Raw genomic sequence first — 16,337 nt, forward strand, 5'->3', positions numbered from 1 at the left:
GCAACAGTGTTAACAGATTAATGCGATTAGGGTTATAAAGTGTGAAACCCCGCAACTGTGAGATAATTAATTGTAGCCGTTATTTGTAGATTGTTAAATAAACCCAATTAACCATCTCTACGGCGTCTTCAGTAACAAAACACGTTACAATACTATAATATCCTGTGCCTTCCATGATATGTATACAGTTGCCGTCTTGTAGTGCACTCAATTTCACCTGTTACTTCACGACATGTTTTGGCAACATAGTGCCATCATCAGGTGCCCTAATTACGCTAATCTAGTTCATTGCTTGCTTTATAAAATTATTTAAAAAGTATTTAAAAAGTGCGTATTTGTCAACTATAATGAATTTACACACACTAAAACTTGTTAAGATTATTCATTTTATGTGTCATAATTAAAACTTGTGTGTGGTTCTTCCACTATGGGGGTCATTTTTCTTATATTCTGTGTAAACCGTGTCTTGTGATGTGTGTTCCCTTCTTAGCTGCGAGTGTTGTAACATTATGAACATTAATATCCTGTGCCTTTTTTCCAAACATTTTTTTGCATACTTTACAAACATTTATAGCTCTACTAGCAAAGCTGTAACAAACATTCTTTACTCACATCTGAGTCTCTAAACTTGTATGATAAAGACACATTTAGTAATGAGATTAATCAGGTTGCATTATGTGAATATGTTTGCAATGTTATAACATAAATTCTAAGACCTGCTGCAGATAAATGGATATATGCTGAGTCACAGAAATGGTAGGTTATTCTAAGAATCATTATTTTACGATATATGAACCCATTTAAAATAAACATTCGGGAAGAAAATTAATATTAGACAATATAAAACAAACATAATTCTATCTCTCATAAATTAAAGCCTCCATTTTCTTTCTACTATCCAACAATTTCACCACAAATTGTCAGTGAAGTGTAGGACATAAAGAACATTTCACTGCCAGAAGCTTGTACACAGTCACAATCCAGCCAAAGCTCCGGTTTGTGTCAATACAGTGCAATGGATTGAATGACACAATACTGACGGCTAACATACCACATTTAAAAAAGCATCTTCACCTGTATTCATAATATTCTTGATTATGGGCTGTATAACCAATGGAGGCAATTCAAAACTTAAGGCATGATCTCACACGGGATCAGTAACTACACATGCACATTCTGTTATCTAAGAACTGGAACTTACATGCCATCCGTTGCCTTCACCGCATCTTCTGCATCATCCTTCTCTCGAAAAACAACAAATGCAAAGCAAGGTGGTGATCTAGCAACCCATATCTCTCTGAGGGGACCATACTTATCAAAAACATGCTGCAATTCACGTTTTGATACTCCCATTCCTGAAAAGTTACAAACATCTATCACCATAAGCTCATATAATAAACCTGGGACACCTGAGGACTCAGGTTCAGTATCCTGAGATACTAAACAGAGCATGGAAGACGGGAAGTGCACCAGACAAAATATCACAATTTTCACACAGAACTAAACATCTCCTCAAAAAACAAACAGCAGCAGCACTGACATAACCTAACCTAAAGTAACATCAACAGGTCATGCATAAGCAGAAGATCTGCATGTTGCCTAGGTTGTTTTTACGTAAGATTTGAGGTTTTCATGGCAGTGACTATGAAGAAAACAGTCTTCTGGGATGTGGCGCCATGTAGATGTGGTGTTAACCAATGTTTCGGAGGAACGTATAGCCTCCATCTTCAGGGTAGAAGGAAAAATATTATTATTTTATTATTATTATTATTGGAGGGGTGGGTTTCCCCATGCACCGCGACCAGTGGTCTACTGTACGTCCCCTCTGTGATATTCTACCAGTCTCTATACACTACCGATACTGGTGCGTGCCATCAGTCCCGACTCAGCCAGCGAGTTTAGCCTCTACTGGCTCAGCGGTATCTCTCGATGCTTCCCCCATCTATCAGAGGCGTTAGAGACTACTGTTGGGCGGGAAATGTCTGATCAATTTGGCTCAGTGGTCCCCTTGGGACATGAGGTTCTTTTACGTGCCGTAAAGCTATGACATGGGACCCACAGCTTAAAGTCCCTCCCACAGGACTTGTTCCCTGAATTTTTCCGCCCTTAAAAATTCCACGACCTCCGCCGGGTTTGAACCCGCGTACCTTGAGTCATGAGGTGGGAATGTTACCCCTACACTACGGAGGCCGCTAGAAGGAAAAATACAAAAATATGCAAGCGAAGCAAGAGTGAGAGCAGGAGCAAGCAGACTAATGTTGGAAATAAACTCAGCTATATGAGAGCAGGAAAGGAAGGGGACAGGTCTACATGGGAAATCAGTGGAGAGGGAGAGGGGAAGGTTCTGGGACAGGAGCAAGGTTAGAGCAGGTATACTTGTAGGATATTGTGTTGGGAGGGGGGGGAGAAAGGCAAGATTAATGGGAAGGCATTAACCCTTAAGCTGGGGGGTTGCTATGCAAGTTAGTTCACTGACTGCATGGGCCTTGTGGATCTGGCGTCTTGTCCCAGGGGGTTTTTTAGAGAAGAGATGAGAGGCTTTCTTCGCTTGTGGATTTTATTATTTTTCCTTCTACCCTGAAGATGGAGGCGATATGTTCCTCCGAAACGTTGGTTAACACCACATCTACATGGCGCCACATCCCAGAAGATTGTTTTCTTGTTTTTAAGTGTTTGTGATTCTGCCAAATTGTGTGATCTAATCATAAGACAGATCACCCTACTGTGTTGAGTAAACATAGACTTTATCCACTGACTTGTAACATTCTTCACTTTGCATGCTATTTTCTCTATCAGATATGCTGAAAAGGCCAAGACAATGGAGAAAGTAAATTCAGTAACAGGTGGGAAGTTTAATAATGTACAACAGTCTACGAGAACTGAGGTTCTCATGGCAGTGAATATTAATAACAGAATTATGGGATGTGATGTCTTTCAGTACAGTAGATATGTCACTGTTTCAAAGAAACCTGCTGCCTCCATCATCAGGGTACAACAGAGAGGGGTGTTTAAGAGTATACAGTGATGAAGGAAGCTGCATGTTCCTGCATATATTGGCAAATATCTACCACATAACATGGCATCTCATCCCAGAAGACCAGGACTTATTATAACAGTCTACTTTCCAGCTCACAAAACCTCTTCAAACATTTATCAATATTAGCAATTCAGAACTGCTACCTACAATAAAAATATACTGTAACATGTTGGTGACCAGACACAGGGTTTGGATTGATAACTGGATTTACTGGATGCATATAACCCATGATTACAAATACTTAAAACACTTCCACTAATCTGCAGACACTACAAATCACTACTGCAAACACTGTCTTCTCAGTCTGCTCTTTACTAGCCATTGCTTGGTAGTCCCATCTAACAACGCAAGCTGAGAGAGAGAGAGTTACTTTACGACTGGCGGTTTACTGCAAATCAGTTTGTCTTGGCAATGGGCCCCTTGAGGCCCACAACCAGAGATTTTTTCCAACTGAACTCTTGCGGTAATAGTCCTTATGTAACATCCTCTCTAACAAGAAGATGGGTTTGTCTCTTGTAATATATTCTTGACCTTTTGTCAAGTGTATATTTTGCACATATAACATGTTATTGAAAATTCTTCCTTTTGCACTACACCCAATTCCTCTGTCAGTACAGGCTTTACAGAGCAGATCATGCCTAACTTACAGATCTTATGCCACAACAATAACTTAATCATTTGAACAGTCGTAAGCTTGACCACCGCCAAGTTTAAGCCTCTTATATTTTCTGTGTCTGGCTTCATCTTGTCCTATACTGCGAACATGTTCATTCTCATGATTTTGTATGACTTCTGCTTGTCATCTGCATAATTCTGTTATATAATCATATACACATGGAAAGTTGAAAGCTATGTGCAAGTCGTGGACTGGTGTGCACCTTGGAAAATTTCCAATGGTGTGCAAAACTTTATTTTGCATGCGCTGCAATTTTAGGACATAGGTGTCTGCCGCTAATTCCCAGGTGGGACAAGCGTAAGTCATTACTGATCTGATCAGTGCCTTACAAAGGGTTAGTTTAATAGTTGCGTTTACGCAAGTCAAGAACTCCAGACTTGCAGCCACTGACTCAGCACAGACCGCACAGAAAACACAACATCCAATATGTAAGATTTGAGGCTTTCACGGCGGTGACTATGAAGAAAGCAGTCTTCTGGGATTTGGCGCCGTGTATATGTGGTGTTAACCGACGTTTCGGAGGATCGTATCGCCTCCATCTTCAGGGTAGAAGAAAAAGTGTAAGAATTCTGCAAGGGACAAGACCGTGAGAACGGTAGTAGCAGACTACTACTACTACCATTCTCACGGTCTTGTCGCTTGCAGAATTCTTACACTTTTTCTTCTAACCTGAAGATGGAGGCGATACGATCCTCCGAAACGTCGGTTAACACCACATATACACGGCGCCAAATCCCAGAAGACTGCTTTCTTCAACATCCAATAGTTCATCTATTGTTACATGTTGATTCGTTATTCAAACATGACTTCCATGCCACTGCCTAGTAATGACCGCCTCTTCTTTTTATACTATAACACCTTTCAGCCTTCATGTCACAATATATTTATCTCAGAATAAATAACACTGAAAAAGGATATACAATTGCATATTCCGTGAATAAATTGTCAAGGGGATAACTTATGCCGACACGTTTTGTATTGCAGTAAATCTAAAGGCATTACATACCTAAATCAGCAACATGAAGTCTCACACCATCTTCATCATCAGCGCTGCCACTCCGACTGCTGCCGTAACTCCTACTCCTACTTCTTCGGCTGCGACGTTCATCATACCTTTTCCGGCTCATGGTTTTAGGCTACAGCCAACTGGTGGTGTAGGGCACGCGTTGTTTCTTGTTACAGCCTGGTAATCAAACACTTAATGTGCACTGTACATTCATAAGCTGTGGGAAAACCTTGGGAGTCCCTTCAAAGAAGTAGAAACTCTACTAATCGGAAGGACTACAACATAATGCAGGTTTTTGCAAGTTGTGCAAGGCCCTGCTGGGAAAAGAAGTAAATATACATTGAAAACAAAGTAGCACAAACAACAAAGAAGGCTATAAAATAAATTCCTCTGCAATGCTAAAGTCCAGCACACTGTATAAATATTGCTATGAACCTATATTAAACTTCTTCATAATATTTTTAAGAGTTACTCTTACAGTGTCAAGTCTCCGTTCTTAAACATGGATGCAACCACATTTAACATCACAGTAAGACCTCATTAATTCAGACTAACTGGAAGTAAACCCTTGTCCAAATTAGTGAAGTCCAAATTAGTGAAGTCCAAATTAAAGAAGTGCTACTAAAAATATTTTCGGGGAAGTTACAAAATGGACTTCACATGTCTTTTTACGCAATACTTCATTTTGAAACTATATTATTATTAAATAAATTTGTTATAAAATGTAAAATTACAAGTTTTGACAACAGTCTTAAAAACTTTTTAGGTAACCTACATAATATTACTGAGACCGTATTTATAAATGAACTTATTTTGGTTTGTGTTCCTTTGTCACATCTTGCTGATCACAGCAATGTGATCATCAAGGTTGTAATGCACAGAAAAAACAATTATTACTGCAAATTTTAAAGCAGTGAAGTATGAATTATCCTAGGCTGCTGAAAACAAGAATATCTACTAGAGTTAAAAAAACCCCTGTTACAAAGAGATTTTTATGGTAATGTAACCGCACAATGCAGGAACCTCAGCAATGCTGCTGATTTACATTCTTAATTATAATGTACTACAAGTCAACGAACTGTATTACTGTTAACAAAAGATGAAACACAATTGACCCCAGCACCAGCAGGCGCCAAGGACGACATCTGGTCTTTCTGAGGGACAAGTGAGCTGCAGGTCACTTGAAAACTCAGAACAGAGCAGGAAGTATCCCACTGTGTTTTCTGGGAATTTCAATGCTTAACTTCAGTGGTAAGAGTCTTTGAAAATTTGAGACTTGACAGACACAAGTACCAATAATTTTCAAGGGGCGTACCGAGCAATCGTTAGTGTACCTTCATTTATTTGAGAGCTGTCAAAAGACCGTCCTGTACTTAGGCCCAAATTAACATGGATCTTGTTAGGGATTGGCTGAATGTAAATGAGAGAAACACCCAAATTTTAGGTTCAGCCAATCAGCAAAATTTCAGAGGAGAGGAAACCAGGCGTTCCCGGAAATGTCAAGACTTCTGCCTCTCCGGAGGAGTCAGTCGTCTAAAGTGAGTAACAGGAGTCAGTTGCCTAAAGGGAGTAACAGGAGTCAGTCATTTAAAGGGAGTAACAGGAGTAACCTCCCGGACGTTAAATCAGTGTTGGCCGAGTCTGGTACACAAATTCTAAAGTGCTACAGCCTTGTAACATGTAATTCTAGTTCACATCTACAATAAAGAGCAACAGTGTTGGTGAAGTGTGTATTTTAAGTGTTCTCTATCTCCTTGTGTGAGCAAGGCCAAGAAGTCGCCGAGACAGAATCTTGTCCTACTGTCTGAGCAGCCGAAACCCCAAACACCCGCCTATCCATGTCCCACCTTTGTTTTCCCCGTTCCAAATTCATGGATTTCACCGAAGTCCACTGGTGCCCATACAAATTCATATTCAGAGTAATCCCACGCCCTACCCTGAACCAGACAACAACAAGTGGCGGATGAAAGTGGAGACCAACGTAAGGGCACTAAGAGGGCAGTTATAAGTGGCGACCAACTTGTGGGGCTTGAAGCCTCACTGAGTGGGTCAGTTATAGTAAAGTCGGCTTCTATGTTAATTAGTAATGCTATGAGTTCATGTGATGGACCTAATTATTTGAATTTTAAGATGATTAAAGAACATGTACATTTGGGCAAATTTATTTTCCCATTGATTAAAGAGTCATCAAAAAATTTATCTAAGGCAGTCCTTCAAATCTATCATCAAAACAGTCAAGGACTGCAATGTAAAATTGACAAGATTTTAAATTTTTATATCCCGATTTTCCTCAATATTGTGCTTATCTGAGCATCATCTTAATCAGTTGGAACTCATGACAATTCATCTAGGAAATTATACCCTGGGAGCCAGTTACTATATATGTTCTATGAAAAAGGGTGGTGTTTGTATTTATGTTCATTGTGACTTAAGTTACTTACATTACTCTAAAATTGATTTGAGCAAATTCTCTACTGATCAACATATTGAAGCAAGTGCAATTTTATCATCAAACTTTTCTGATAATATTTATATTATATCAATTTACAGAGCTCCTAGTGGTAATTTTACTCTTTTTTATCTAAATTAGAATCTATTCTTAATTTGATTTTTAGAAATAATACTAAAGTGGTGATATAAATGTTAATTATCTAACTGATAATAACAAAAAGAAGAAAATGGATTTGTTTTTAGCTTCATTCAATTTATCAAGTACAGTGAATTTTCCAACAAGATCACAAAATGTTTCTGCAACCGCAATAGATAATATAATTATTGATGCATCTCTGCAGAAGAATTATGTAACATATCCTTTATGTAACGGGCTTTCTGATCATGATGTGCAATTAATTGTTTTAACAGAAGTTAAAGCGTTCGTTAAGATGGAAGTTTCAAGTGGAAAAAAATAATAAGGAAAACTGACCAGGCTACTGAGTTTGATTTCAAATATAATCTGAGTTTTGAAACTTGGGACTCAAGCTTTGGTGCTAATGATGTAAATACAATGTATAATTCTTTTAACTTATTTCTCAGAATATTCTATTCAAGTTTTCCTCTAAAAGAACAGATAATTAAATCAAATAATAATTCATGTATTACCCCTGGCATAGGTATATCTTGTAGGCATAAAAGAGATCTTTACTTACTATGCAGGAATAGTAATGATGAGGCCTTGAAGAATTATTATAGACAGTATTGTAAGATACTAAAAAACGTTATAAGGGAAGCTAAAAGAAAGCATTGTAATAAACAGGTATTAAAAGTCCGGTAATAAAATAAGAACTGTCTGGGACATTACAAAACTATTAACTGGGATGTTAACCAAAGTAGACACAATTCAAGAATTAAAAGTTAATGGAGAGGTTATTAGTAACAGACAAGATATAGCAGATTCCTTGAGTAGTTTCTTCTTATCTGCGGTTGAAAATCACATAAATACAAATTTAAAATTAATAACAAACCATTAGATTACTTCTGACAAGCTTTAAATCGTCCTTTCCCTAGCATACAATATCATGCCGGAACGTCTACTGAGATATACAAAATTATTAAATCCCTAATAACAAAAGGATCTCATAGCTATGTCAAAATATCAGTTAAAGTTCTAAAAATTAGTTCTCCATTTATTATTTCTCCACTAACTTATATTAGCAATAAAATGCTATCTTCTGGTATTTTTCCCAAAAGGCTAAAATATGCTGAGATTAAGCCTCTGTTTAAGGGTGGTCATAAAAATGATCCTACTAACTATAGACCTATTTCCCTTTTAACTTCCTTTTCAAAAATATTTGAGAGGATTATATTATCCAGACTGAATCAGCATGTTTATGACCATAATATTATAGTTAATGAACAATTTCGTTTTAGACCTCAATCTTCAACTACTAAAGCTTCATATGTATAAATTAAAGAAATATTAGAAGCATTAAATAAGAAAAAAATTGTAGGTGGTATTTTCTGCGGCTTAAAAAGGGCTTTTGATAGCGTTAATCATGGGATTTTATTGAATAAACTTCAATTTTATGGAACAGATGGTAAAAATAATGATTTAATTATATCCTATTTATCTGATATATATCAGAGAGTTTTAATATCAAGCACCGACTTGAGTTATGTTGGTACCTCCAGTTGGGATATTGTAAGGCATGCTGTCCCACAGGGGTCCATTCTTGGTCCACTTCTTTTTCTCTTTTATATAAATGATCTACCTAAATTTTTTAATAACTCTGTCAAATCAGTTTTATTTGCAGATGATACAAGTTTAGTTATTAGTAGCTATAATAATATACAATACAGAAATGATGATGATATTTCCTTTGCTTATCTTAATGATTGGTTTAATTCAAACTTATTAACTCTAAATTTTAACAAAATTAAACATGTTCAATTTATGATAAAGCCAAGTTCTAATAGCATAACTTCTGTTAATTATCATAATAATGTGTTTTAAGCAGTACAAAAGTGAAATTTTGGGGATTAGCTATTGAAAGCTCTTGTACTTGGAAAGCTCATATATCCCAACTCATACCTAAATTGTGCAAGGCTTGTTACACAATGAGGGTGATCAAGCCCATTATGCCCACAGAGACATTAAAAATGGTATATCACTCTTTATTTCCATTCACTTTTGACCTATGGAATTATTTTTTGGAGAAATTTTTATAGTATGCACATTTTCAGAATTTTAAAGAGAATAATTGGAACCATGAGTGGGTTGAGATCTAGGGACTCTTGTAGAGATGAATTTAGGGACTGGGGAATTTTGCCATTACAGTCCCAATATATATTTTCTTTAATGTTGGTTGCAAATAATATGGGCTTATATCACATGACATCACAAATTCATGGCCTTAATACTAGGCATAATTTTGATCTTTATCCTCCTCATACAAATTTGACAACTTACCAGAGATAAGTATTAAACTTTTTAATCATCTTCCTTTAAATGTAAAAGAGTTCATTCATAACATTAAACAATTTAGAGCAGCTTTAAGTGCTTTTTACATACTAAATCCTATTACACTTTAGACGAATATTTTAATTAGGGATAGTTTCTTGTTTAGCTATGACCCAGTATTTGATCTATTGTCATGAATATGTCCCAATTTTGTATTATATTTTATATACACATGGTAGGGTATGTAGTTGCAGTGATGTGTAGGGGTTTCATATGCTTGATTTATTGTTGTGGACTTATATGCATTGTTCTGTTGACTACTTTCTGATTTAGCAAGCTTGTGGTGTGACAGGTCCTGTATCCAATGGCTTTGGCCTTGTATGGATGTGCTGGAGCATGTAATAAATACAATAAAATACAATACAATTAGTGAGGTTTCACTGTAATTTTAATTTTTCATAATATTTTTTACACATTTCCTTCATTTTTCAATTTTAATATTTTTTCAAAAAATCTGTGGTATAGGGAGAGGGGGATACCTCCTCACAAAAGGTTCTTTGGGCTTCACTGTATCTAGAAAACTGATGCAAACTGAGTGCTACAAGGTGAGCCACTATGCCCTCTATTATAATAGATCAGGGAAGGTCGTGGCACAACGGCCAGTTTAGGTCTACCCCTTATGCATTCATCCATCAAATTCTCCACAAATAAGAATATCTAACTAATTCTAAATTGTAATCAACTGTAAACAATTGTAACTATTGTAATTTTAATCTTACTCATATATTAATTGTTAATATTCAGAATTAACTTGACTTGTCCTATATCATGTACAATGATCTACAGTGACGAAATAAATCAATCAATCATTCAAACCCTCTATTATCTAATATAGCATCACTGAACTTAGAATGCATCCTACACCAAACACACTGCACAGCTTCAAAGTACATGAATGTGAATAAGATGGTGTTAAGAAGCAAAGAGTTATGAAAGTGCCTCATCACATGAACAGAATAAGCTGAGAGGATCGATCTCAATATAAACAAGAATATGATGATGAGAATCAGATGGGAAAGGAAATTACGAACGTGAGAATATTAAATTTAAACAACAAAATTGGAACACTGTGAACTCATTTCAGGCACCCAGGAAAGAACAAATTTGTCATAAAGATAGTACAAAACCTTTTGTATGGTACAAAATATACATGCGAACATTGGTCACTAAACATCCCAGAGAACTCATGAGAGACTAAAATAAATGTATATAAAGAAGGTTCTATGAATATTAGTGCACACACCCTTCAGATAGGTGTACGAGCTCACAAGAAAATGTTCCCTGATCAACAAACAATGAATGCAGCTACTTCTACCATCTACCACAATGACGGAGCAAATGCTACTGTAAAAAATAAAACAAAAATGAAATATACAGTATATTTTACTCAACAGAAAACTCTAGACATGCTGCGACCCAAATGATGGTTCACAGCCTCCACCACACTGAAAAAGTGCTACAGCCCTAATGAAAATCAAATGGTTTGTGAATATACTTCTCAACCTGTATCTGGATCTGCTTGAATTTGAAATAAATGAGCATGAACAGGTGAACTATGTGGTAATAAATGTGAACAATATTGAACTATAAACTGTCAGAAGAGAATGAGGTCATTACTGCACCATTCACACAGTTTTATCTGCGGCCTTAAATTGTAGTGGAGAAGTCTGTGATAAAAAGTCTGGCAATGGATCAAAATGACCAACACCAACTAATGTGTAGATTTAGCATTAATTTAACTAGATTTAATACACTAAGGTTAAAATGGTGTTGGTGGATGAAAACTGTTGGGAAGTCTGTGGATTTCATCTGGTCTTTTGCCATAACTCATTTTTCTTGTCAAAAGGGAAGTCATATGCTAGTATACAAAGAGATCTGCTCAGCCAAGGTGTACATTAATAATACGTCATTACAACCAAACGCAGTTCAATGTGAATTAAGGGTTATTTGAAAGGGAATAATATAATCATGGGCCATTTTTGGAGAGAACAAATAACTTCACTGCTAGAATCGCAGTAGTTCTAATCCGTTCTATAACCATCTTTGTGGAGCGTGAGCTTAAAAAATGAGGTAAAGTTATTTAGTTAATCCACGATTCAAAGTCCGTGGAAGCAATTTGAACCGATCCGGACAGGCGAAGCTTCTGCACATAACACACATAATCTCCGAAAATCACAGCTGCGACGATCAATAATTGCCTGTCACTTGCTCATTGACTATAACTTGGCCATTTAATATGCACACTGCAATTCATTGTTATTACTGTTATTATCATCATCATCATCCTACTCGGTAAACATTTAACTAGAGTTCAAAGTCTCGTTAATAAACCTATGTTCCACGTTACCTTTTGCCCACAACGTAGTGCTGATTAATAGACGAAAAAATATATTCCGTAGTGTATATATTTTCGATAACGACCTTTGAAAACTGTAAATTATTTATAATCATACAGCACCGCACACAGCAAACCTCCAGCCTCCATAAACCTTGCCAAGGGTCATAAAATAGTCCAAGACATTTATACTTAACTATCCAATTTTCTTATTTAATATTGAATGAATAACGTATAAACAGAACACATAATTAAAACGATTTAAGGTACTTATTCCGTAAGTAGCTGCAGACCGTAATACATACCTTCCGAGCCTTCCGAGAACTGAGAACTTTAGTGCATTAACACACAACAACGACAACGACGATGATTATGTGCAATTTAGAATAGCATCTGTGCCATCTGTGCATTGCAGGAGGTAATCAAAAACTGAATTCCAGTCTGGCCAATAACTGAAATGAAAATTCAGTAACTTTCTATACAAAATTAACTCAAATTATACGCAAGAAAATAATTATTCTTCACTAAAATACAGTTCACATCAACAAATTATGGAAACTAATACAGAACAGTAAAAATTTATCCCTAGACGAGCCTGCTTCATAACAGCGCAGTTTCCTACAACGGCAGAAATGTATGCTCTTTTACGGAACTATACTGAATGCAATCATCATCTAACATTCTTATTCAGATCCGTTCAGTTCTGTGCTGACTATAATAACAGCACCGGGGATTTTAGCATTACGGATTTCCTATAGATAGATTTTCTCTCGGGTTTTGGAAAATAGTTCCCGGTCTCAGAACGAATAAGAAAACTTCCAGAATTACTGAGTTCTGCATTTCTTTGCTCAGTACAGCATAAATATTGTATACAGTGTCTCTGTATTGTAAGGAGTACGTGGTAGCGTAGTGGCTAAGGCTACAGGACGGAAGGTTGCGGGTTCAAATCCCGATGAGGTCATTGGATTTTTTTCAATTGACCTAATCCATCCGGCCGCACTAGGCCCTGGGGTTTACTCAGCCTCTAACAGAAATGAGTACCAGGAATTTTCCTGGAGCGTGAAGCACGGGAGGCGCGTAAGTCTGGCAACGTTACCGACATCTTTGAGCCGATTGTCAAGGTAATGTGGGACCCTTAACGCCCTTAACGTCTCACAACCCTATGGGCCTTCACGGCCTGTTACAGGGATAGCTTTGCTTTTACTTTACTTTATATTGTAAAGGAGACGATTCTATCGCCGAATTGCTCCAAGCCCCTTCGCGTTCTTAACCTTAATTGACCTGATACAGCGCACTAAACAAACACTATTCACAACATCAAGCACACCTGTGAATCCTGCATGAGCAACTAATTCTCAGGGCCGCTCAGAACCCGGAACACAGGGCTAAGCAACGCTTTAGGGTGGTTGTGTATACGGCAAACGAAGGTCGGATAACGCCCACTTCAGTGACGATGTTCTTAAAGTGCGAATGCTTTGTCGTTCGTCGAAAGGGGGGGCAAAATTATCATTCTGACCACTCTGACATTCTGCACATAGAGAAGACTACAAGTCGCTCCCAGCAGCACTGCCCATATACGATTCAAACCCAGCACCTCCTAAATAAAAAACAAATGTTGCTGCAAGAAGGAATTTTCATGGCCTCAACATCATTAATTCAAACAACTTCTGCAAGATGTAATTTATATACTACCTCTTAACTCTGTATTCCAAAATTCCATCTGTCATCTGACAGCCTCTTCTTGCAATGAAACAAATTTTTATTCTACAGCCACAGCCCCTTAACACTGCACTGAATTCAGCTCTGAAGTGTTCCTGCTTAAAATTCTGAATTACAGTACAGTATTCCTCAGTCACCTCGGCTTTACTATACAAATCATTTGACACGCCTCAGCCTTACCTGCGATAAGTGGATGAATATAATACATACATATATAAAAACTAGTTGTGAAAGAAATAAACAGGAAAAGGGAAGGAAGGAATTGAGTGAGTAAAAAAAGCAAACAAATGTAGTGAACTTCATTTACACTTAAACATTGAAAATTACAGTGATGCAGTATAACTATATATTACAGGATTGTTCTTTAAAATATATATTTTACTTTTATAAAACTGGGTAACATCACAGTACACTTATACAGCTACACAATGAAACATGGTAAGACTTCTACCAGTCAAATCATGGAAGATTACTATTTTCAATATGAACTGTTTTTCCTTTATTTCTTAATTACAAAACATGGGTCTACATTACTTTTGCACTGTTAGCACAGCTATTACAATCATACATAACTTCAGTATAATGAACACTTCACATCTTGACAAGTTAGCACTGATCAACAAGAGTCTGAAGGATCACACACTTAAAAAGAGTGTGGAATAAGCTATTTAAACGTGACACAAGTCCCTATTTGCAGTCATACTGAATACCTGAAAGTGAATCAACTTCACACAAATCTGCTTCATGGACTTCTTTGGGCCTTCAGTTATCGAGCATTAGCTTCTGCTATAGTACAAACCATAGAACTTCAAGGCAGTGTCTTCAGATGTAGTGATACAATCAAATTCAATATGTCTCTACTGAGGCAATCACATCTAGTCAAACAACTTATTACATGATCATAAGTGTTATATCCTTTTGTAGTAGAAAACATCTCACAATTAATATGTCACAATTAACAGAAACCTTCTATTTTAGAGGATGGTGGGGAAATTTGGTTAGTGGAAACAAAGTATTCTGAAGACTGTACTGGGGAGGGGGGACTGGTTGGCTCATTTGTTCGTTGGTATGGTCAAAGCCTCCTCTGATCACCAGGGACCCCTCCATGAGTGATTTACATAGATCTCAAATTTTAGTTAAATGCAAAAATGTCACAGGTTGCATGTGACTGGTCATATACAAACAGACCAAGGAATTCTATGAGAAAGGCATTCTGCATGTTTGTCACGTCTTATGGTGAATGTGTGACTAGGCTACGTACATCAATAACTGCCATTTGGGTTTCTACTGAACTTCCCTTATAGGAATCACCAACGAAACTTGCATGAGAACAATCACTTATTTCTTGTGGCCTATTGTAACACAAGCATCTGAATAATCCATATGCACTAACACATGCACCTTTCATTATCATGGTCCCAACTTGTATTTTTCACTTGAATTGTTGCCACCCACCAACTTAAATTACAACCTCTATTCTGATGCAAAAAACCACTTAGTTGTTTTAATGTACACTGTACAATCTGCATTAGAATTGTTATTCAGTATGCTGTATCAGATGTTTGAAGACTTGCACATGGAATCTCTTTTAAGATGTCAAAAATCTAAGAGAACAGTCACAGTAATAGCTTTCTTAAAAGATGAAGTCAGATAAATTCTGCTGCCTCACTTCCAGAACACAAAATATAGTGCTATATCTTAACTGCATACGAGGCTAAATATATACATACATAGATATGAATATATGAGTAATATAAAACAGCATATAAATGCATTTGTCTGCATTACATTCCCCAGCTTAACTTTTTAAACATCCCCTAGTTTTGACTGATGTACTGAAAAACCCATGGCTTCCCAATCATCCGGAAATTATGAATAAATTTACACACCCAGGTGCTGACAAACTTAAATTAATTTTAATATTTATGAGACTCAGAACTATAAAAATGCCTCTCTTCCACTAGCATGACAATCTGTTAACTGTAGTCATAAATTCTGCTCCCTCACTTCCAGAATAAGGCTTATAATATAGTGATATACCTTTAACTGCATATGAGGCTAAATATATACATGGATATATAGACAAGTAATATAAAACAGCATATGAATACATTTGTCTGCATTACATTCCTCAGCTCATAGTTTTCTGTGATGTGTTTAAAACCAGTGGTTCCCAAACTTCCTGAAATTATGAATAAATTTACACACCCAGGTGCTGACTAACTCAATTTTAAAATTTATAAAACTCAGAATTGAAAATATGCTTCTCTTCCACTAGCATGACAATCTGCTAGCTGTAGCCATTCAAACATTACGCTGGTAAGCATGGCACATTTAAATCCTATCACACATTTACTTGTGAGCGCCATTCTTCACAATTCATGATTATGCAACATAACACAGCTATTTCACTGATATAGGCTACATGCTTCATAGTCTGCGCTCAAATCCCAGTAGCATTCTTAAGACTTTTATCTTCACTATCACATTCAGATTCGCTCTGTGGCCCACCAGCCTCCTACTCAGTAGGTACCCTTTTCTTGAAGGGTAGTGTAAAAAACTGATGCTATTCACTCACCTCATGGCTCTGCCATAGCTCAGGCAGTT

The 16,337-nt window shown here is 36.8% G+C and overlaps 1 protein-coding gene across 3 annotated transcripts in view; it reads right to left on the reverse strand.

Annotated features, from left to right (window-relative positions):
* LOC111872989 (serine/arginine-rich splicing factor 7) overlaps positions 1 to 12,421 on the reverse strand; it is a 24,060-nt gene extending 11,639 nt beyond the window's left edge. For 2 of the 3 annotated variants that reach the window (XR_002844328.2, XM_023867333.2), the window contains exons 1-3: positions 12,317 to 12,421; positions 4,720 to 4,896; positions 1,202 to 1,355 (exon numbers count right to left, since the gene is read on the reverse strand). Coding sequence is in view for 2 of the 3 variants with exons in the window: in XM_023867333.2 (XP_023723101.1) it covers positions 1,202 to 1,355; positions 4,720 to 4,840 (275 nt within the window). In the remaining variant the exon portion in view is untranslated. Of the gene's footprint in view, positions 1 to 1,201; positions 1,356 to 4,719; positions 4,897 to 12,023; positions 12,171 to 12,316 lie in introns of those variants that run through there. The other variant, XM_023867334.2, reaches the window with a different exon arrangement.
* Between the last annotated feature and the right edge of the window lie 3,916 nt (positions 12,422 to 16,337).

The sequence above is a fragment of the Cryptotermes secundus genome, unplaced genomic scaffold (assembly GCF_002891405.2).
Source record: "Cryptotermes secundus unplaced genomic scaffold, Csec_1.0 scaffold1465, whole genome shotgun sequence".
Taxonomy (NCBI): Eukaryota; Metazoa; Arthropoda; class Insecta; order Blattodea; family Kalotermitidae; genus Cryptotermes; species Cryptotermes secundus.